Genomic DNA, 22694 nt, shown 5'->3' on the forward strand with positions numbered 1-22694 from the left:
ATTGGATAATCAGAAGTGCGCGTTAGCATGCTAGATTTTAGTTGCTTTACCGTTGCAGCAAGACTCCGCTCTGGTTTCTGAGAGCTGTAAAAAGTATTCATAAACTCATCACTGTGAATAATTAGGATGCTCAGAATGCATAAGATAAATAAAGACTTTTCACATTTTTAAGACAGAAAAAATCAGATATGCTAATAGAGAAGAACCTTCTGATATCTGTATGCTAACGGTGGAGGACCTTCTGATACCCGTATGCTAATGTGTGGGGACCTTCTGATACCCTTGCAGTAATGGTTGACAACCTTCTGATACCCATATGGTAATAGTTGAAGACCTTCTGATACCTGTAGGCTAATGTGGGTCACATCATGCTATTTTACGCTCTTCATTTAGAGTTTGAACTCCAATTCTATTCCACAGCAGACCCATTAGCTTCCTCAACCTCTCCATCTCCTCCTCTTCAACACCACCTCCACTGTCTGTACCTGTCAGAATCTACATGCTAAAGTCCATCGTTTCAAAAAGCTATTCTCGTTTGTCTGTATCTGTTAGGTTAAAACAATGTAAGATAGATTTTATGTGAGCCTGACCTCCATCACCACATGTCTGCATGTCCTTGACTCCAGGTTCATTTAGAAGAGCAGGACCCAGCGTGGCATAGGCAGCAGAGGTTATTCTAAAAACGCTCTCTCAGAGTTCATGAGAGACCCTCAAATCAAACAGCACTTTCTTCAAACTTGAACACATCTTAATTTAATGAGGTCTGACTTGTCAATTACAAATCTAATGCGTGAGAGAAGCTTGTTGAATTGACTATTTTGGTAAAATATCTCATCTATGTAACTTTTCTGGCTTGTCTCCATGGAAATATGTAATGCTTTACCTGAAATGTTCAACAGTATGCCTTTAAATGTGTCAATCCCCATGGAGACAACCAGCTCACGCCACAAGGCCAAGTTACAGGTGATGAATACATGTCTATATAATCCTCAGGCCTAATTTTAAGATATATCAAATACGGCAAAACAGAAACTGCAAGATTCAAGATTCAGTTCACAGACCTTGTCATTGTAAACAGCGCTAAGTAATACAACCTCTGTGTTCACTGAAACTGCTTTCCCCATAAAGATCCTAACCAGAAAACCTTAAGAACCCACAAACATATGTGTGTCCACTACACACTGAATACCCTGATATAAGTAGGAACATTACCTTTGACAGATCTCTGAAGTTCCCAGGCAGTGTGAGGTCCAGATGGGGACAGTCATAGTTGGACAGGACCCAGGGGAACACGGGGTACTGGCCCAGGTCGTTGTAGCTTCTCCCTGTACACACCACAGACTGTATATATAAATGGACATAACCTGCTAGCTTCCATGTTCTAAATAGGAAGTGATCATGGGCGTGTTTTGGCTCCATTGACTCTGGGTCATGTTCACTTTACATTGAAAAACTGTGCCCCCTCTGTAACTGCTGCTGTCAGCCTCGTCATTTTGGTCTTAAAATGTTCGTATTAACCCGCTCTCTATGATCCTGGTGTTTTAATTACTATTGTTCCCGTTACTCAAGATATGAACATTGATAACAGATAATGTAACCTATAACCTCTCTCCTTGCTCCCGTTGGCATTAGCGACAGGTTTGATTGACAGAGTTGCTAAGTGCCCACTCCCTGTTAAACCAGTGTTGTGGGGTAGAATCCAAATATGAAACTTGGCTTGAAATTGGCCCCTATAACTGCTAGCCTCGATGAGCTTCATTTGACTGGAGCCGAATGCTATGGGTGACACATGTAGTCCACTTTTTTATACAGTCAATGAAACACATACACACGCACGCGCACACACACACAGGGAGGGAGGCGTAGATAGTGCTTATATAAGTGCTTTACATTGCATTGTTCATTCAGTTCATGTTTAATCTATGTTATGATTGTGTGAAGAAACACCAGAATTTAACCAAAAACAAATATTTACAAGAAACTTAAAACATGGAACTTTCTACAACATAAGGTTGACTCTTTCTGAGTGTTCTCCGATGTTATAATGTTATTTCCTCATCAAAAACATGGCTGAAGAGGTATTTTAGCAATCTCTCCGAGGCCCTATTCAAAACCTCCTCACAGTTAGCAGTTCAAGTCTGTACAAGACTCCGCCCACAAGCCTACGTCACCCATGCCACCATATGAACAAGCACTGATCTCAACCAGGTCTACCAACTCTAAACCTAGACTAAAACCATATATCTAAACTATATATAGAGTTTAATCATAACTGAAACAAGAAGCTAAATTAGATCTAAAAAAACCAAACAAAAACATGCGGCCAAACTATAGCCCTTTATAAACAGTGCCCCCTGGTGATCTCTGGGTGCTGGGCTCTTCTCCCACTCTGTACAGAATATACACCTGAATAAAGTCCACTGTGCTTGTGTATTTTATATGTGAACACAGAAAGAATGAATCTGTGTGATGTGGGGCGAGTGGGAGGAGTTAGGGATGATTACGCATCAGCGTGGTGGCTAACAACTCAAAGCTAACAGAGAAATAGGAAGAGTTCTCGCAGCAATAAACAGGCTGATCATTTCATTCCGAGGGGGATTATGGGACTATGGGACTATGGGACAATATAGGGGTCAATGTAGGGGACTATGTATGGGACTATGTATGGGACTATGTACGGGACTATGTATAGGACAATGTATGGGAATATGTATAGGACAATGTATGGGACTATGTATGAGACTATGTATAGGACAATGTATGGGACTATGTATGGGACTATGTATGGGACTATGTATGGGACAATGTATGGGACTATGTATGGGACTATGTATGGGACTACGTGATTGTAATACTGGATGTTTCTTCTGCAGACATCCCTGGCAGAGCCATGGGGTCACTCACTGGTCAGACTTATCTGTATGAGCCTGGTTTAACTAACTGTAAAGGGAAAGAATCATTCCAGAGGCTCGTGTGGCTAACTCTGATTTAGTGTGACAGAGGAATTTTGAGCCTGGCTTTTTAGGACAGGACCCTTAGAGAAATGTGGTCTGAGGAGTGGTAACAGCAGAACATGCACTTAGGCTAATCCTCAGGCTACTGTAGGATCCCCTGACCATGGACCTGGACAAGATCTGCCAAAAGAGGAGCTGAAACCAACATTTTGACTCTATTTGAATTTACACATTGCATAATTGAAATAACATTTACAGGAACACTATTCATTTGCTCTTTAGTTACACTCAGATGTGGTGAGCTGTTTCTGTGGTCACAGTTTGGACCATAGACTGTATATACAAATGGACATAGCTAACGTGCTAGTCACTGCGTTCCAAATAGGAAGTGATCATGGGTGCACTTCAGGCTCCATTGACTCTTTATGTTGGAAAACTATGTCCCCTCTCTCTGTAACTGCTGCAGTGACCCTCGTCATTTTGGTCTTAAAATGTTTGTATTAACCCGCTATACATGATCCTGAGTTTTTTTATTTTGCTAACTGAAGATATGAACATTAATACCAGACAAACCAAGCACCTCCTTTCCCTGAGGTTGCTCCCACTAGCGTTAGCAACAGGTTTGATTGACAGTGTTGCTAAGCGCCCACTCCCTGCTAAAGCAGCGGTGTGGGCAGGAAGAGGTGTTACCTTCAACAGCCTTTCTCTGGATTGGCTCTTTGGTTTGGTTTGGTTTGGTTCACTGTACTCGAGTATTACCTCTGGTTATTACTTGGTATTGATTGTGTTTAAATGTGGGCACTCTATATCCCTCTTTATTTGAGGGAGTTACAGCAACCCTATATTCTACCCCAGTGGTTCTTAACCTGGGTTAGATCGAACCCTAGGGGTTCGGTGAGTCAGTCTCAGGGGTTCGGTGGAGGTCAAGACATGCACCCGACTCATATAATTTGTGGACTGCGAGTGTCTCCAGAAGCCGGCCGTGTCCCAATTCGACAAATGCACCCTTCGATGTGCCTATCGACGTACCCGCCCAATTTAAATGCGCTGTTCGAACGGCACAGGAGGCACTTTGGTGAATTGAGACACGGCATGGGACATGGCCAGAGTGATGCCCCAGCATTGACTGGGAGGATCCTGGTGACAACTGCGCTCTGATTGGGCATCTTCGAGGGACCACAGAAGCACATTATCGTAATGACAATTACATGAGAGCACAATTGGTTGCGGAGCTACAGTGTGTGTTAAAATGTTAAAAATAAATAGCACAAATACAATAAGTTCATTATTGGAGTACACAAGGTTAAAATTAAAATCATTTCAGTGTGGTAGAATTAAAAAAGGTCATGTCTTTGTGAAAAGGTATGTATGTAATTTGTTGTGAGTTCATGCATTGTATTGTTTTTTTTTCTTTGAACACAATGATGTTAATGCACGGTTCATTTTGTGCACCAGTAAAACATACATGTGTCTTGAATTTGAAAAAAAATCATATTTTATTTTTCAATAAAGAAGGGTTCGGTGAATGTGCATATGAAACTAGTGGGGTTCAGTACCTCCAACAAGGTTAAGAACCACTGCTCTACCCAGAGCCCTGAGGTCATCTGACCAGCTCCTGCTGGCTGTGCCCAAAGCCTGGCTCAAGACCAGAGGTGACAGAGCCTTTTTAGTGGCAGTGCCCAGACTATGGAACAGTGCCCTCTGTCTGTCAGATACTCTCAGTCTTTAATGCAGTTTGAGACTAGACTGAAAACCCACTTCTTCTCCCTGACATTTAACACTAGACAGGATATAGAGGGGTTTTATTGTTCTTTTCCTATGTATCATGTGATCTTTATATGTGTTTTGTGTTGATTTTTATGTGAAGCACTTTGGTCAGCTCAATTTGTTTTAAATGTGCTATAAAAAATAAACTTGAATTGGTCAATGTCATGTAAAGTAAGTAAACTTGTTCCTCCCCTCTTCACTTCCCTCTCATGCCAGTGTGCTAGCATGCTGGCCGGCTATTGTGCTAGGGTGCTGGTGTGCTGGCATGCTAGTGTGCTAGTGTGCTAGTGTAGTAGTGTACTAGTGCACTAGTGTGCTAGAGTGCTCATGTACTAGTGTGCTTGTATACTAGTGTGCTAGTGCACTTGCGTTCTACCATGCTAGTGCTCAGCGCTGTGGCAGTGTGTTAATAACAGTGAAATACTGTTTAATTAGAGACGCACTTTTCTGTTCACACCTCTCCTCCTTCACTCTTCCTCCCTCTTCTTCCTCCCTCCTCCTCCTCACGCTCCTGTCTGGCTCTCCCTGACACCCCTGTCATCCCAGGTCATTACCGGACCAGTTTTAATGAATTTTCTCCATGTTTTTATGTCTGCCTTACATCTAATTAGCTGACAATAATGTATGAGGCAGCAGTACAGTATAAATATGCATGAGGCCGGGTAGGGAGTATGCCGATGACACCTCTCTATGCTGTTAGCTGCACTTTGAGATCTGAGACACTCTACACTGTACAGACACGCTCCGGCACTAATTACCACCCGCCAAAGTCTGCCGCTAGCTTCAAACGCTACAACTTTGACGAATGCTACTATGCTAGCTCCCCACTTCAACTGTACTGCCTGTGTCACAGATAATAGGACTAAACTAGATGCTAAACAACATTGCTAAAAAAAAACAAACCAGACTAACCCAAGACTTAAGTGGGACTCAAGTATGGGTGTTTACCAAGGTCTAAAGCAGCTATAACTCAGGACTAACTCAGGACTACACCAGGTCTAAACCAGGCCAAAGAAAGGACTATAACAGGACTAAACTCAATTAAAAAAGAATCTAAATTGGGACTAAACTAGGACTAAACTGAAACTAAACCTGAACTCGACTGGGACCAAACCAGGACTACAATAGAACCAAACCGAGTCTACATTAAGACTTCAAAACAGGACCAAACCAAATAACATCCCAGGTCTAATACCAGGACTTAAACATGGCTTAAAGGAAAAATGTAAAGTCAAATTGTGCGTTTTTTTAGGAAAACAGTCTTACCCAAGACTTAACCAGGACTTAAAAATGAGTGCTTACTAATGTCTAAAACACTTCTAACTCAACACTCAGGTCTAAACTGGGTCTTAATCAGGATTACAACCAGAATAAACTAAATACAAAGTAAGATAGAAACACCAGGACTAAACCAGGTCTAAGGCTGTGTTCAGCTCAACATTGGTTCTAAACTGGGTCTAGATGTTAACTTGACCAGAGAGATGAATCCTCACAATATTTGTGAGTTCACAAACAATTGTCATTGGCTGTTTAACCAGTAATTCAGACCAATCATAGAGCAGCCTTGTGGTTTGGGCGGAGCCAAAGGTGAAGCTTCAAAACCAACCAAAAAAAAACATGGCATGGACAAACTTGGTTTGTTAAAAATGTTCAGAGGGAAGCAGCACTTTTGTGGACAGGGAAGACATCTGAGTTTTCATTTCACTAAAGTGTGATGTTTCAGCTTATTCTGCTGTTGTGAAGCTTCGACCAATCAGTCCACCTTTTCCGTGGCTGACAGTAATAGACACAGATAGGCAAAGCAAAGGCTGCTATAACTATGAGGCTTTCAGGATTCCGCATGTTTCATTTGGCGATGATAGCCAAAACAGATCAGGTTGAGTTTGGTAGAGTGACAGCCTGGAGGAGAGGGGGCAGAGGAGAGGAGCTTACCCGATATAGTGTTCAAGAACATCAGGTATTCGAAGTTGGAAATCTCCCTCCTCTGCCAGCGCTGGGTCATGTTGGACGATTTGAAGAGCTGTCGTGGTGTCGCCAAGGAAACCCGCCTAGAAATAAAAAAAAAAAAAAGCTAAAAGTCTGTCTGGCGTAGACCCTATTACATTCTATTAGAGCAGTGATAGTGATGTATTTGACATAACTTGCAAATGTACGGATCATTTTGTGTTTACCTTCAGTGGCTCTGCTTATGTTGGCAACACCAAAAATATAATTTTGATCTTATTTCTGGAGTAATTGAAATGTAAACAGGTAGACTCTGGGTTTTGGGTAAACGAGTTCAGACTGAAGTGAAATGGCTCTCCTGGCCCATGGGTGTGCACTGACCCAGACTGACCTGGCCTAATTCTTCGACAGAGGATCTGATCCACCCCCCCTTCCCCCCCCCCCCCCCCCCCCCGTGTGAGCAGCTAACAGGCCTGTCCAGAGCCCAGGCTAAACATACAGCTCAATGCTCTGCAGTCTGAATTAAATTAGGAGCAGGCGAGGAGAGGCATTCAACTGCACAGGGTAAGAAACAGTCAGGAAAACATTATACATGTGTTTGGACATTTACTCACTCATTTTAGATCAGGAGCAATGACAAACAACAGCCCCTCCACCGCTGAGTAGGAAATGTTTTGTTTTCAATAGCTTGTTAAAGTAAAACTACTGGAGCTTCAGTGTGTTTCTTTGTGCTGTGGAGAGCAACATTGTTCCCAGCCTGAAAATAAAATGCTCAAAATAAATGAGGCTTATTTCTGCCACAAGTGAGGTTTATGTACGATACTTATGTTTATTAGCAGTTATAGTTGTTTGAGTGCTAATGCTAATTTACTAGACACACCTGAATGCCTCGTATCCTCCCGTTTGTACCTGTTCTGCTCCTGGCCAGTTGTAGATTGGAACCAGATTCTGACAGGTTTTTAATGTATAGATAATTTGAATTTAATTGTTTAGTGCACTCAGAGGTCTCTGTGCATGTAAACATAGTGACTGTTGCCTGAGGAGAGTGAACAGAGGTGGGCATGGTACCTGGACTGGGGCAGTCCAAAGCTGGTGCCCACTCCCACCTGAGGAAGACTGTGCACAACCCTCTTCACCGTGGCCTGGTCTGGGAAGTTGAACATGACGGAGGCTGGAAATAATAGATTTGTTATATATGTTTAATGTACAGCAGCAGTGATTCGAATTTTTTTTATTTCTATGAGAAAACCAGGTGTACTTTTAGAAGATACTGTCATTTAAAAACTAAAATTAACCGCAACACAAATATTATAACTTTTATTAATGTGATAATTATGATACAATCTGGCACAATCCTTCAAGATGTTTTGACTTAAAAACTATAGCATACAAAAAAAAAAACATGGTTTTACTTAAAGTGGAACTAAACATGAAATCTACTTTTTTTGCTATTAAAATAGTTGTGTTGAAATAGTTTTGTATAATGTTCTTAGTCATTGTTTTGGCATTTTAGTTCAAACTAAGTCCATTTGCAGCTTTGTGTTCACAGTCAAGTGTGTGCTGTCTCCAGTGACCACTGCAATTTCAAGTACTACATGACATCACACAGGACTGCCCTAATTAAAACCCATAGACTGTATAATAGCAATGGACTAAGGGAGTGTGACGCCAACCATAGTGTTTGGCTGCAACCAAGGGAAGCTCATCAAGGCTTGCAAATATAGGGGCGAATTTGCAGCCAGGGACCATATTTGGAAAACCAACAAGCCAATCAGGAACAAGGCTGTTGAAGGTACACGCCCCTTCCCACTCACACTCTAAGTTTGGCAGAGGGTGGGTGCTTAGCAACGAGGATGTCAGTCAACTTGTAGCTAACCCTAGCAGCAGCAACCTCGAGCACTTCATTGGTCTGTTATTAATGTTTATATCTTGATTGAAAAGTGAAATAAAAACCTCAGGATCATGCAGAACAAAATGACCCCCCACACACATATACAAATATTCTCCCCTTTGGTCCTCCAGACCCCGCCTCTCCCCCCCCCCCCCCCCCCCCCACCTGCCCCCCCACACGCACACTCTCCCATTTAGTCCCCCAGAGCCCGCCCCCCCTTCCTTCACTCTCCCTTTTATAGCCCCCCAGACCCTGCCCAGTTAAGCAGCTCTATTTGAAATATAGTTGTGGGCAGAGTTTAGGTGTTTAGTCCCACTTTAAACCCTAAATAAATAAAATGAAGTCAAGATAAACATACACTCCTGATTTTGCTGTACTATGTTAGTGAGTAGCTATGACATTGTTCTAATGTTCTAATTCCTGTGATAATGAGTAGAGTTTTCAGTATAAAAGCCTTACTCCTGTTGGCCATGAAGACCTCCAATGCCGTGTTCTGCAGGAGGTAGTGTCTGGAGAACACTGCTCTGATCTCACTCAACATCCACTTCCCATGGAGGCCCTCAGTGTACGACAGCACCTGCAAACACAACATGAGATTATATTTAACCACATAGAATTCTGTCAGCAGGGTAGTGCCTTTGACCAGAGTCATCTTATAATTATTATTCACTACAGGAAGCCTTGCTTTCTCAGCTCACATCAAAATAAAAAACCTAAAAGAGGTAGAAGAGGCTTTACCTCATTTATTTACATTTACAGCTGAGCAAAATTATGAATATGAACAAGGAGGTGCGCCATTAGCATGTTGATCTTAGCGGTTGTGTGACAGCAATTTGTTTAGCTCTAGTACAGACATATTGCAAAAGCAACTCTTAGGTTCTAACTGAGTACACTCTGTGACATCTGAGTCTAATAATAAAGCATTTTTCATTGTCTAAGAATCAGGAAGTGGGCTGTTAGCACTAGTTGACGTTAGTAGTGGCGAGAAAGCATTATTAGGGTCAAAATGAGAGAGATGTGTGCTGTCTGCGTCTGATTATAATGCACTTTTATTCTCTATGAAATGTGTTAGCATGCTAGTTGTTTTTAGCTTTACTGTGAAGGCAAAACTCTTCTCTGGTTTCTGAAAGTTGTGAAAAGTGCTTAGAAACTCATTGTGGTGAATAATTAGGATGCTCTGAATGCATAAGGTAAGTGAGGAATAACTTTGGACCACTGCAAACTGTTTAAAATGAACTAATTCTGTTTTTTTATGCTTTAAAACTGTAAAAGTTAGGTACTGCACCTTTAATTCATGATGATAAATGAGGCAGAAACACTTTTAATTAGAAATAAATACATCTTTGGATTAGTATCTGTGGCCTCTGTGCTAATTTTAGCAGTATGTTTGCTACAAATCAATGTCTGGAGATGGAACAAGATCTCGTGCCACAAGCTTGTGCACACACAGATTTTTTGTTCATGTTTTTACATCTCTACTGAAGATGGCCAAGTTCATTTCCTTAGAATCTGTAGTTAAAAAAAAAAAAAAAAGAAAAAAGAAAAAAATCTAAAACTAAGAGGCCAAAGTGTGAAATGAGACCTGAAAATGTATTTATATAAATGATGTCCAAATCTTGTCTTGTTTTGTCCTCGTGGACCTAATCTTGTGTCCTGTCTCATGTCTCACCTCGTGTCTCTCGTGTCTTGTCTCCCAATATCAAAGTCTATTTTCAGAACTCATAGTGTAAAAATGATTGCCTGGCAAATCCAGACTGATATCTCTACATTTTTATACAGATGGGTACCAGTCTGGCCCCCACTCCCTCTGTCGCATGTCAAGCCAGAACCAAACATCGTCCAATCAGATTTGTTCATTTCAGTGGCACATGTGAATTGAAGGAGCTCACTGGTCACTTTCATTTACAAACAAAATCACATTTCCCCCAGCTTAGATGAACAGAGTTTACGCCTTCGCTCATTGATTCTGCAGATTCAGTTTTCTGTGATATTTCTTCCCCTCTAAACAGCCATATTTGTTTTGATACGGCAGACTGTGTGTCCCTGATTGGCTTATCCACCTGTCAATCTCACCCATTGACCAGTATTGAAGAAGTGTGTATTCTGAATCCCAGGCAATAAAAAGTGTAAATGTGTTCTTAAAAGTCTGATTTAAAATAAGCGTCTTTAAGTTTAACACATCTGAGTGTGTGTAAACGTCCATCAGGTTCATAATGACCTGAACGACCCCCCGAGGCCACACTCACACAGCCCGTCCCCCCTGCACCGCACAGGAGAGAGAGCAGACATCATTAGTGCCTACAGCTGCTCTGCTCCAAAGAACCAGGCGCCCACATACACAGGGCACACGGACAGGCTCCTGACAGGTGAGAACAGCACCCCCCTTCCCCCTGTCTTCCTCCCTCCTCCTCTTTCTCCTTGCTCTGGTCCTGAGCGTTCTGTCCAGAGGAGCTGATCAGCACCGCGGGTCGTAATCACACCCAAAATTCAAGAGTAAGAGGTGAGAATGAAGACATAACATGGCTCTAACAGAGAGAGAGAGAGAGAGAGAGAGAGAGAGAGAGAGAGAGAGAGAGAGAGAGAGAGAGAGAGAGAGAGAGAGAGAGAGAAAGCACTGCAAAAAAGAAGAAGAACACAAATATTTTCCATTTACTCTTAGTTATAATTAGTTTATTTGTGTAAAGTACATGAAGTATTAGTTTATTATAGTCTTTTGGTTAAAATTATTTCACTGATTTCATTATGTAGAATATTTTACAGATTTAATCAAAGGACTGGTTCAGATTATTAGTGTCATTTTTCTCAGATCATTTATAAATAATAGGCCTAATACTATGCATTAGATTTATTCTGCTCCTTCAGACCCCCACAGTATTTTTCCTTTAGACCCCCACAGAGTTTCTCCTTTAGACCCCCACAGTGTTTTACAGGGCATTCTTCATTTACGCCACACTGTGTTGGTAAGATACTATTGTAGCCACAGCTGCCCTGGGACAGACTGACAGAAGCGAGCCTGCCAAATTGGAACATTGGGGCCTCTGACTAACACCAACACTCACACATCACAATCATACTGGATGAAGTGGATGAAGTGTCTTGCCTAAGGAGGTGTGAAGGTGTTCAGCGGTATCCAGTCCTGACCGGCCGTGCTCCACAGATCTGACTGTGGTAGGCCACATTTGAATGAATGTGTGGAAACATTTTGAAACAAGTAAAAGGTTCTTATAAGACTCTTATGAGGTATTATATCCTAAGTTAGTTATTAAATCCTAATTTATGAAAACTACTGAATCTTGATTCATATTTGGCTTTAAATAATCATTTTATTGTGTTTTCTTCAAACTAGTATTCAGTACTGAACTACTTCTACTGTCTTCTTTTTTTTGCAGTGTGTGGTAAGATGAGGAGGGCACACAGGAGCCAGAGTAAGACATTAGCCTGGGTTAGCTGTGACGCTAAAGCTCATTTAAAGTGCTGACAAGGAAAAGAGAGAGAGGAGGAGGACAGAAAAAAGGAGGGATAGAGGAGTGAGAGTACATGTGACAGAGAGACAAAGAAAGGGAGAGATGAAGAAAAGAGAGGTGGAGAGAGAGGATGAGAGGAGGAGAGATGGAGGGGTGCAGTGCTGGCCCAACCTGCCTCCTTAATTTCTCCGTGGAATAGCTGTGGTCTGACCTCAGCTCTGCAGTCCCAAGTCTCTGGAGCCCAATTAAACTGGATTATAAGCTGAGGAGGAGGTGGAGAAGGAGGAGGTGGAGCAAGAGGAGGAGGTAGAAGAGGAAAGGAGGTGTGGCAGAGGAGGAAGAGGAAAGTAGGTGGAGGAGGTGGAGGACAAGAAGGCCGAGGAGGTGGAGGAGGTGCCGGTGGTGCTGAGAAGGAGGTGGAGGATAAGAAGAAGGAGGATGACGAGAAGGCGAAGGAGGTGCTGCTGGTGTTGAGGAGGAGGTAAAGGAAGAGGAAAGGAGGTGGAGGAGGTGCTGCAGGTGTTGAGGAGGGAGTGGATGAGGTGGACAGTGAGAAGGAGGAGGTGGAGGAGGTGAAGGAGCAGCTGATGCTGGTGGTTGTCTGTCGTCCTGGTGATGGCTGTTCTGGACACCTCCGCACCCCTCATACCCCCCCGAGCTCAAACAGTTGTCATAGCGACGGGCCCCGAGGACTTCTGGGACGGCTGATGTGCGTGAGGTGTGGAGGTGATGTGTTACTCTGTGGTAACATGTTCATACAGGAGTAATGAAAAGGAGAGACACTTGGACATATAAGTGTCATGGGAGGGCATCAGGTCTTTTTTTTTATCCGAGTTGTTTTAACAGGAGTTCAGTTGGGATTTGTCAGTTTAATATAAAAAAATCAATCATGTGAACGTCTCTGGTGGAATCTTGGTTTGGCTTGTAATGTGACAGTACCACGGGGTTCAACATGGACTCCCAAAGCTAACAGCTAATGGTGTTAATTATAGTGATAGACAGATCAATATCACATAACAATGCTTTCTGTCAAAATATCAAATTTAAAATATATTTTGGTTTACCAGCACATAAAGGGAGTTTTTAGATCAGTTCAGGTTGGAGTAGAGCAATGAGGTCAAAGTATTTCACTGGAGTTTCAATGCATTTGAATACAAAACATCGCTGGTATTTCCCATTTGTACTTTTCAAATACATGAGTTGAAAAATCCAGATCATTTTGGTCTGATATAAAACAGTAGTGATCTCTCTCGTAATGTCTCTAAATCTTAGTGTGTTTGTGTCGTAATGATCCACTGCTGTCTGAACTCATAATTGTGTTGTCTTCTGGTGATATACGTCCACACTGACAGATCTGAACCAGTGCCTCAAACCACTCAAACGGAAAAGATGAACTACCTTCAGAATAATGAGAGGTCTATGTTTATCTCTGTACCCCCATGTTTCAACAAGCTAATGCTAACACCTCTGTATCAACCTCTGTGGAACTCAAAAACTGCAAACTCCTGTAACAGCCTGACTGTACCAACGTGTAACTTAGATGGACCCAGACTCTAACAAGCCTGCAAACCATAACAGACAGTTTCAGTACATGTAAGAACCACAGACTGTATATATAAATGGACATAGCTAACCTGCTAGCTGCTGCGTTCCAAATAGGAAGTGATCATGGGCACACATCTGGATCCATTGACTCTTGCTCCAATCCACTTTACATAAAAAAACAAAACAAACTGTGGCTCCTCTCTCTGTAACTGCTGCTGTCAGGCTAATCATTTTGGTCTTAAAATGTTCGTATTTAACCCGCTCTACATGATCTTGGGGTTTTTATTTAACTTTTGTAAATCAAGATATGAACATTAATAACAGACAAATCAGGCATCTTTTGATAAGTGATAACCTGAACATAACGCACGAAGCAAAAACCTGGAACAACCAAGTGTAAAGCAGTGTAAATATGCTCACAGCTCAAAGCTTCTCACGCGAGGACAGTGTAAACACATGCACATGGTTGCTGATGGCTTATTATCCATGTACCTGCACTAAGGGTCAATAAGATCACATTTCTATAAAGCACTTTTCCACCTTTAAGAGCTTTACATCAAGAAACCACTCCGCCGTTCACACACACATTCATATACCAGAGTACACAGACACTGGGGGTGAGGGGGGTCAAGTGTCTTGCCCAAGGACACAACAACAGCATTCATCTGTTGGAGCTGGAATCAGCAGATATTATAAGCTTTTGCTTCTTTCTGTGCCCTTTCATTCATCTATTATAATTGTACAAAAGCTGAAATACTGTATGCAGATATGCTGCATTGATTTTATTTATTTTTTTTTTAATGAATGAAATAAATATAAAAAGAAAGAAAAGAAAGAAAGAATCACACTGCCAACCTGTGGGTCAATGGAGACTCTACCAACTGAGCCACTGTCCTCTGTCGGCTTTGGCCATGAGACAAAAAGTTGACTCTCTTGTATCACGGTGTTTTATATTAAATCAGGTCTATTGCATCAAGAGCAGAGTATAGACTCCAGATATTTTTATAGACAACAAACACTTATGTGTGAACTTATGTGACGAGTCTATACTCACTAAGAGTGAGCTATCGACAAAGGAGGTGCTAAAGAGTCCATCCATGATTTTAAAGAAGCACCATTTAAAGCGCCCATATGATACTGTTTCCTCATCACAAACATACCTGGAGTTGTGTTTTGTTTCATTCACACATGTTTAACACAAAAAAAACCCTACATATTTATGCTGAGTTCTTCTCCAAAACAGAAAAACACAGATTACAGGAAGTACTGTGTTTTTAAACTCCATGCACCTTTTCATCGATTTAATCCCTGAAATTGTCAATCTCCACTGAACTAAAGCTGTTAACTTCAAAACTACCTCTTCATGACATCACAAGGTGGAACAGAGCATTTTGAGCTTTGGAGATATAGACAGACTAATAATAGGTATGTTTGTGTTGAGGAAACTACATTATAACAGAGATCAGAGAATAGAGTAATATGGGCCCTTTAAATAAAACAAAAAACACAAAAATCTAAGCCTCAAATGTGTTCGAGGTCTGGACATTTGACGGGTGGGTTTTTGGGAAGGCCCAGCTGTAAAAAATGCCACTTAATGAAGGTGTCTGCGGTTCGTGTCCTCTGCCTGTCCCCGGCCTGTCAGCGCGTCAGCACCCAGACAGGCCTGCCAGATGGACACATCGGCCCCAATCTAATCACCGCACCAGCAAGGGCCCGGTGCAGCCCTGGCTCTGTCACACTCAGGGGCCCAGAGGGAGCAGAGAGAGATTGTGTGTGTGAGTCGTGTGTGTGTGTGAGGAGAGGGAGGGGAGTCTTTGTTTCTGTCCTCATAATAAAGAGCTGCAAAGATGAGCGACTTCTATTCTATTATAGTGGTGTAGGTAGGTGGTGGGTGGTGTCTTGCCCAAGGGCACAACAACAGCGTGAACAGAGCGGTTTGGGAAAAAAAAAAAAACACACTTTAGGTGAAAAGATAAGAATAGATAAAATACTCAAATTGTGATTAAAGGGGCCAGGTGAGGGGGGAGGAGCCACGACAAATAAGGAGGAGTTAGTATCCAACCCAACCCATCCGGCACGTAGAAAAGGGTTCAAATTTTGCGACCTAATCCAAACATACATTATTTAAAACTTGAGAACACCACAGACTGTATAAAGAACTGGACTAAGACAGTGTGACATCACCCACAGCATTTGGCTCCAGTCACATGAAGCTCATCGAGGCTAGCAGATATAAGGGCCAATTTAGAGCCCAGTACTAAATTTGGAATTCCAACCATCAGTATCATAACAACCACAGAGCCAATCCGGAGCTAGGCGGTTGAAGGTAACACCCCCTCCCTGCTAAACCAGTGGTGTGGGTGCTTAGCAATGCTGTCAATCAAACTTAATGCTAAGGCTAGCGGGAGCGACCGTGAGAAAAGAAGGCGTCAAATTTGACTCTTATTAATGTTTATATCTTAAATTACAGACACAGTGAAATAAAAACACCAGGATCACGAAGACCTGGTTAATATGGATATTTTAAGACTAAAATGATGAGGCTTACAGCAGCAGTTACATTGGAAGGGGCCACAGTTTTCAATGTAAAGTGAACTGGAGCCAGAGTTGATGGAGCCCATGGATCTATTAAAATGACTGGATAGGGTATTGCTACTTAGTGCTGTCTTCGAGTTGGATTAGTGGCCATACATTAGTTTGAAATGGCTTACCCACAATGATATGACCCTTCCACAAAGGTTGAATTTTGTGGTAATTTTTACCAGTTTTCAGTTCATAAACTTTCTCAGCTCAAAATCTGTCTGTTGGTATTAAAATTTTTTTTTTAATCATTACCTTTGGCTACGCTCTATGTGCACTCTAGCTACACTCACGCTCTGATTGGTCCGAGGGGTCACATGGTACGACATGAATGAGCATGTGAACAATATGAACGAGCCCAACTGTCGTGAATGAGCCGCAGGTTTAAAACTTGGTTCAGAAGCTCCTGGAAGCGCAAACATTCATATTTATAATGTACTTATTACTCCCTCTCCTCCTCCGCTCGCTCTTGTTGCTTAAAGTCTATGGGAGTTAGCTCACCTGCGCATGGTCCATGGGCAGGGCAGGACTGGATGTACCTAGCCGCTAAAGGCTAAACTCACAACCTGCACCACTGAGCATGGCCCATTGACTTCAATAGGCAGCCATGTTTAGACCCTGAGACTTGATGGAGCCGGAAGCGCACCCATGAGCTCTTCCTGTTTGAAATGCAGCCATTAGGGGTTAGCTGTGTCCATTTAAATATACATTCTATGGTGAACATGTGTTTTTTTTTTTGTTTGTTTTTTTCTGACGTGTTATAACACTTTGTTTTACTGTTTACACTCAAATGCACTATTTAAAAAACGTTTGAAATGGCTTACCCACTCACAGCATATAGTGCAGATTACTTTTACTACTACTCCTATTACTACTACTTCTATTACTACTACACAAGATGGATGCCATTCTGTGCAAATAATCCGTACCACTCATGTTCTGGGTGATGTGTCTTGCTCAAGGACATCACAAAATGCAGCCATCTACCATGAACTGCACTAGAATCAACATTATATCTGGCTAATCCTGACCAACACTGATGAGCCCTTTAGATGGTTACTTCACATCATCTTTGTCCCTGATCATATAGTACATTTGAACGCCATAATGCAGAGTAACAGCCTGTCCGCTCTCCTCTTTATCCCTCCTCCATTCTCTTCTTAGACTTGACAGAGTTCAGGCCGCATCCAGATCCAGAACATCAGAGGAGCATCCTGACAGGCACGATGAGGAGGTGACACCCGTGTTTAGACTCCTATAGAATAATGTGCACAAATAGAATGCAGCCCACTTAATGCACCGGTAACTCACCAAATCAGATCTGACGCCGCAGCAGATTTAACTCCTGATTGGCCAAGACAGGCAGTATTAATAAACCCAACCATGCATCTCCTCATAAACGCGATGTGCATTTCCATAACCAGATTCGTACTGTGTGGTGTGTTCATATGGACTGAAGCTCTGTCAGGACAACATGGGACTAACACATTACAAATACATATGTATGGAGATGAGTTTATAAAGATCAGTGATCTTTTGGACAGTTTCAATTAGGACATTATAACATGTGCTCTATACCCTGTTCTTTGGGGTCAAAGGGCAAAAGGACAGGAAATCGCTAAAGAAGTTGGAATAGTTTAAGTTCATTTGTACTACGCGACGCTGCAGAATCCTACGAGTATCACCTAATTAAGAAAATAAAACTCGAGAAGGAAGTGTGTACATCACAGTGGGCGTGTACCAGTGGAGGTGAAAACAGGGGGATGGCATCCTGAAAATAAGAGATTAAGAGATTAATGTGCAGATTAAAGATTACTCAAACATGAAGCACTCCAAATACAACTTCAAGAGTGTAAATGTTGAGGGGAAACAGCTATAACATGGTAAAAAGTGCTGGAAAGACAATTTTGCAGAACAGGCCTGATTTAAGTTAATCTGAACATATTTAAAATAATCTTACGACTTTTACCTTAAACCCACCACAGACATGTTTTCAACTCCAAAACTCTCCTAAACAGCACTTTTTTAATATTTCGAACTTTAATCCAGCTGCTCTGATTTTTGTACCAAGTCCTTGCCGTCAAAGCCTCATCTCCTCGTCTCCTCCTGCTGAAAATGCACAAGGCTCCACATCCTCTGTACCAAACCCGTATCTCAACTTCAATAAAGTCCCGGGCTCCTAATGCAGGTATTGGGGTGAAAACAAGATGGAGATTTGCATAATCAGTGTCACTATACATTTGGTTGGGAGCTGGAGTGTGGCGAGATGACACGGCTCCAGAGTGTGTGGCACCAGCGGCAGATAAAAAACATGAATATGCAAAGCACGCTGGCACTTCATGGCCCCGAGTGTCCAGCCAAGTTTGTCAATAACGTTTATGTCAAGCGAGGGTATTTCACGCGCATTAGAGGGCCGCGCGGAGCTGTCTACCGTGCCGTCTTAAAGAAATACATAGAAATATTCAGTTCTGCCTTAAGAGACAGGAGGAGGAGAAAATATAGGAGCTCAAAGCAGGGAGTTGCAGGGAGATGTAGGAAGTTGCTAATGTTAAAGCTACTTATGATTACAAAGCTAGTACACCAATGCACACTGCAAGTAAGGGAGTCTTAGTACGCACTCACTCTAGGCCTTTTGAACCGAGCATGATGTGTAGAGTTCTATGTCCCACACTCACACCTGCACAACCAAACTGAGCCACACTCACACCTGCACAACTACACCAAGCCACGGCCAGATGACATCATCACACGGCGCTGTTCTTTTACATGTGAAGCAGCAGTGCTAACACTTTAGCGGAGAAAATAAATCTAGGGCCATGAAATATCTCTTAAACAGTGAGCCAGATATGAGTCCTGCTGTGATGCTCCTCTGTGAGTTCATGGATGAAACAACAGTGTGGAACAGTGCGAACAACAGGAAACGAGGACGAAGAATTTGCTACAGCTCGACTGAAGCTGAGCATGGATGAGCTGTGAGTTTGGAGCAGAGTTCATTCACTTTTTCCTCTTCTCCTCTATTCTCTCTGTGCACAATACAAGGCTCTAAATGTAAATGGTGTGTGTGCACGTACATGAGTAACCAGGCCTTGCTTTGGCCCACCTGCTCCAACTGGGCCATGCTTTGCCTCACCTGCTCCAACTGGGCCAAAGTCCCAAACATGCATGGGCACAGTTTATTTGTACTCGCACTGGATAAACATGTAAGTGGTTCCTTGATGTAAAGCACTTTGAGCCTTTAAGGTGGAAAAGTAATATATAATTGTCATGATGTCTGTTTGTTGCTGCCCTCCTGTACTCTCTCCCCCTCCCTCACCTGTCTGTCTGGAGCTGGGCGGAGTCTCTGACTCCTTCTGCACGCACCTGGAGCGCATTAGCGCAATCACCCTCACCTGTGGTGGCGTATAAGACTCGGCAGACTACACTCGGAGCCAGACCGTCCGCGTGTAAAACGTGAATGTTCCAGCTCTGTTTTTTGCATTCCTGTTACCCGCCTGCTTGTTCTAATTTTGGATTTTGCCACCTTTCCAGACTCCTGCCCTCGCCAGCTCCTGCTCCTGCCTCTACGCTCCGGTACAGTCATCTCACTCCGCACTGCCTGTCTTGGTCTCGGGCGTCCCGCCTGCTTCTTACCCTGGGTCCCACTCCTTGGACTACGCCGGCCCTGTCTGTCCTGGTCTCGTCCCCGCTCCCGTCTTCACTCCAGCCCCGGCTTCCCGTTCCCGACCCGCTCTCCGTCCGTCCTGCCTGCCTCCTGCTTCCTGGTTCCTCGTGTGTGTCATTTGAACTATTTAAGACTTTGATTCACAGACTTGTAAATAAACACTGTCAACCTGCTCTGAGTCCGCATACTTTGGTCCTGACCTGCACCGTTACGACATATAATAATATCCATGTGTGTAATTTTGTTCATTTTTACACATAAAATTCTTTATTTTCAAGTGTGTTTTATTTTTTATATATATATGAAAACATGCAGTGTCTAGCCTTGAGTCTGATAGATGGGTCTGAGTGTGACCCCCACATATGCCCTGACAGTGACGGGCACATCATCCCGATAGGCCTCGTCTTCTTAAGGAGCTTGAGAGGAAGCTGGTGATGGCTGACATGGCTCTTTTCAGGGCTGGTTTCTAATGGGACTTTTTCAGGGACTTGTCAGACTTAAGATGACTGAAATCTCCTTGGCTCGGACCAGGGCTCAAGTCTGCTACTGCTGAAGACTTCATCTGTTTAAGCACTGCCACACAGAGAGGGAGGGGCCAAACATTGGGACTAGGGAGGGGAGGAGGGATGGGAGGGATGGAGGGACAGAGGGGAGGAGGAACTGAGGGGAGGATGGCTAGAGGGAGAGAGGGGAGGAGGGATGAAGGGACAGAGGGGAGGTGGGAAGGGAGGGGAGGAGGAACAGAGGGAAGGTGGGACAGAGGGGAGGAGGCACAGAGAGGAGGAGGGACGGAAGGATGGAGGGACGGGAGGGATGGAGAGGCAGAGGAGAGGAGGAACAGAGGGGAGGAGGGCTGGAGGGACTGAGGGGAGGAGGAACGGAGGAGGGAGGGAGTCTGGGTACGTTAGTCAACTGTACAAAAGCCATAATTGGGTAAAATCAATAGTTATGATTTGAGTTTGAATGGTGTTAGCCTTGTTTAGAGCAGTGTGACTGCGGATGGTCAGGGTGTTTGTTCTGTCCAAACAGCACCTCGTGTGTCCAGGCCTGCATTCTGAAAGTGCCTGAAAACTGTACTGTATGTCTAATTAAAGGCTAACTTTAAAAAGTATGCATCCTTACTATGAGTGGGCTCACATCTCCACAAAGCAGACTCTTATCTGGCCTGGAGGAAGGGCTTGTTTCCATGGAAATGATGTTCCTTTGGCTATAATATTCCAAATACGGCATTAAACATTTCCATCTCAGTGGAGAATGTTCCAAAGTATGATTTTAACTTTTCCATTTCCATGGAATCATATAAATGATGGTTAACGATTGAGATTCTCACAAAGAAGGCTACTCTGATCTGATAGGGTTATGCCAGCGCAATCCACACGTTTGTCAATGCAGTTGCCATATCGTTTCTACGGAAAGCTGTGAGCTTTGCCTTTTTACACTCACAAAATGGTGTGCAAATGTGTAAATGTGTCTTTTTTGCCACATAATTCCATACAGGCCAGAGCAGGGACATAGGCTTTATAACAGCTTCTGTGACTTTACAAAGATTTATGACAAGCAGAGACTGTTATTTGCAAGGCTCTGGTGGAACTGTAGAACCTTTTTAGACTTGTAAGAGTGCAAGCTACATACAGCTCCTTTAAATAATACTATGAATAGACGAGCTTCACAAGCTATAGCTAATCGTAAATATAGGCAAATTAAATTGGCAGATTAATCAGGTGGGACAGTTGGTGATCACTCTCATGAATATTATTAGAATTGTTTAGAGTTGCTCAGTCAAAGTCCAAACTACATATCCTCTGGTTGTGGGCAGAATGCTTAACCCACTACACCACTTTCACCATATAGATGAGTTATAGTGTTAGGTTTCCTTTTGGTCTTAAAACTCTCCAAATTCAGTTTGGCCCTGATTGAGCACCAGCGTCACCCTCGGTCTTTAGCCGTTCTCCTGATAAGCCATGAGCACTCTCTCCTCTCTCCTCCATTCATCTTTGTCTGCACACCTCTGGCTCCTCCCTGCCAGCCCGCGACCGCAAGCCCATCCATTACTCCCTTCATCCCAAGCTTCAAACTACGAGTTTCTTAATAAGATGCTACGCGTTTGTCCTCCCGCGCATAATTCCCTCTGTCATGCGCTCTCTATCACGTGGAAAACACGCGTCCTCGTTCCCAGAGCTGTGGCTGGACACTGTTTGAGGATTATGGGCTGTGACACCTCCGGGATGCGCCCGGAATCTCCAGCATTTTCACAACCGCTGAGTGGAATTACGTCGGAATTATCTGTCATTGCCGAAAGCGCGGAGAGCCATTTGAGGTGCAGAGGTGGAACAGGTTCTTATCGACTGGCTGCTAGCTTGTAAATTTATGCTAATGAAGCGCTTTTGTGATGGCACAGCTCAGCCTGGAGGGGTGCTTGGGAGAGGATGCTAATCTGGCTATAGCGGAGAGTGCGAGATCATTTGGGCGTGATCCTCTTGTAATTATTTCGTTTAAGGCTTTTTACCAATGCTAATCCGAAGCTACCAGGAAGTGTCTTATAGCCCCTTATATGGTTCTTAGCAGCGCTAGTTAGCATGCAGCCTCTTAGAGTGTAGCACATGAAGGATGAGTGTAGAGCTGATAGAATGACTTAGATCCGCATATCTGTTGGATCCACCTTAGGAAGTTGGAAGCAGGCCAAACTAGCAGCCTGAGGCAATGGGCTAGCTAAACGAGTAGGTTTTAGAAGCCCCCACCGCAGAGGAGACAGGCTCCCAACCTCCAACAACACGACAACACCCCACTGTTGTCCACACAATCGCAAACTCTTCAATGCTATTTCTTATAAGTGGAATGTTTCCAGCGTCTCCATGCAGACAAGCAGGAGAGGCGACAAAGCTATGGAA

At 43.2% G+C, this 22694-nt stretch overlaps 1 protein-coding gene across 1 annotated transcript in view; it reads right to left on the reverse strand.

The window, feature by feature from the left end:
* Positions 1-22694, reverse strand: part of LOC117379826 (neurobeachin-like) — a 398145-nt gene that overhangs the window by 85995 nt on the left and 289456 nt on the right. The window contains 4 exon segments of the mRNA XM_055226208.1: positions 1213-1325; positions 6654-6769; positions 7734-7836; positions 9016-9133. Of these exon segments, the coding sequence (XP_055082183.1) occupies positions 1213-1325; positions 6654-6769; positions 7734-7836; positions 9016-9133 (450 nt within the window).

This window comes from Periophthalmus magnuspinnatus, chromosome 13, assembly GCF_009829125.3.
Source record: "Periophthalmus magnuspinnatus isolate fPerMag1 chromosome 13, fPerMag1.2.pri, whole genome shotgun sequence".
Lineage (NCBI taxonomy): Eukaryota > Metazoa > Chordata > Actinopteri > Gobiiformes > Gobiidae > Periophthalmus > Periophthalmus magnuspinnatus.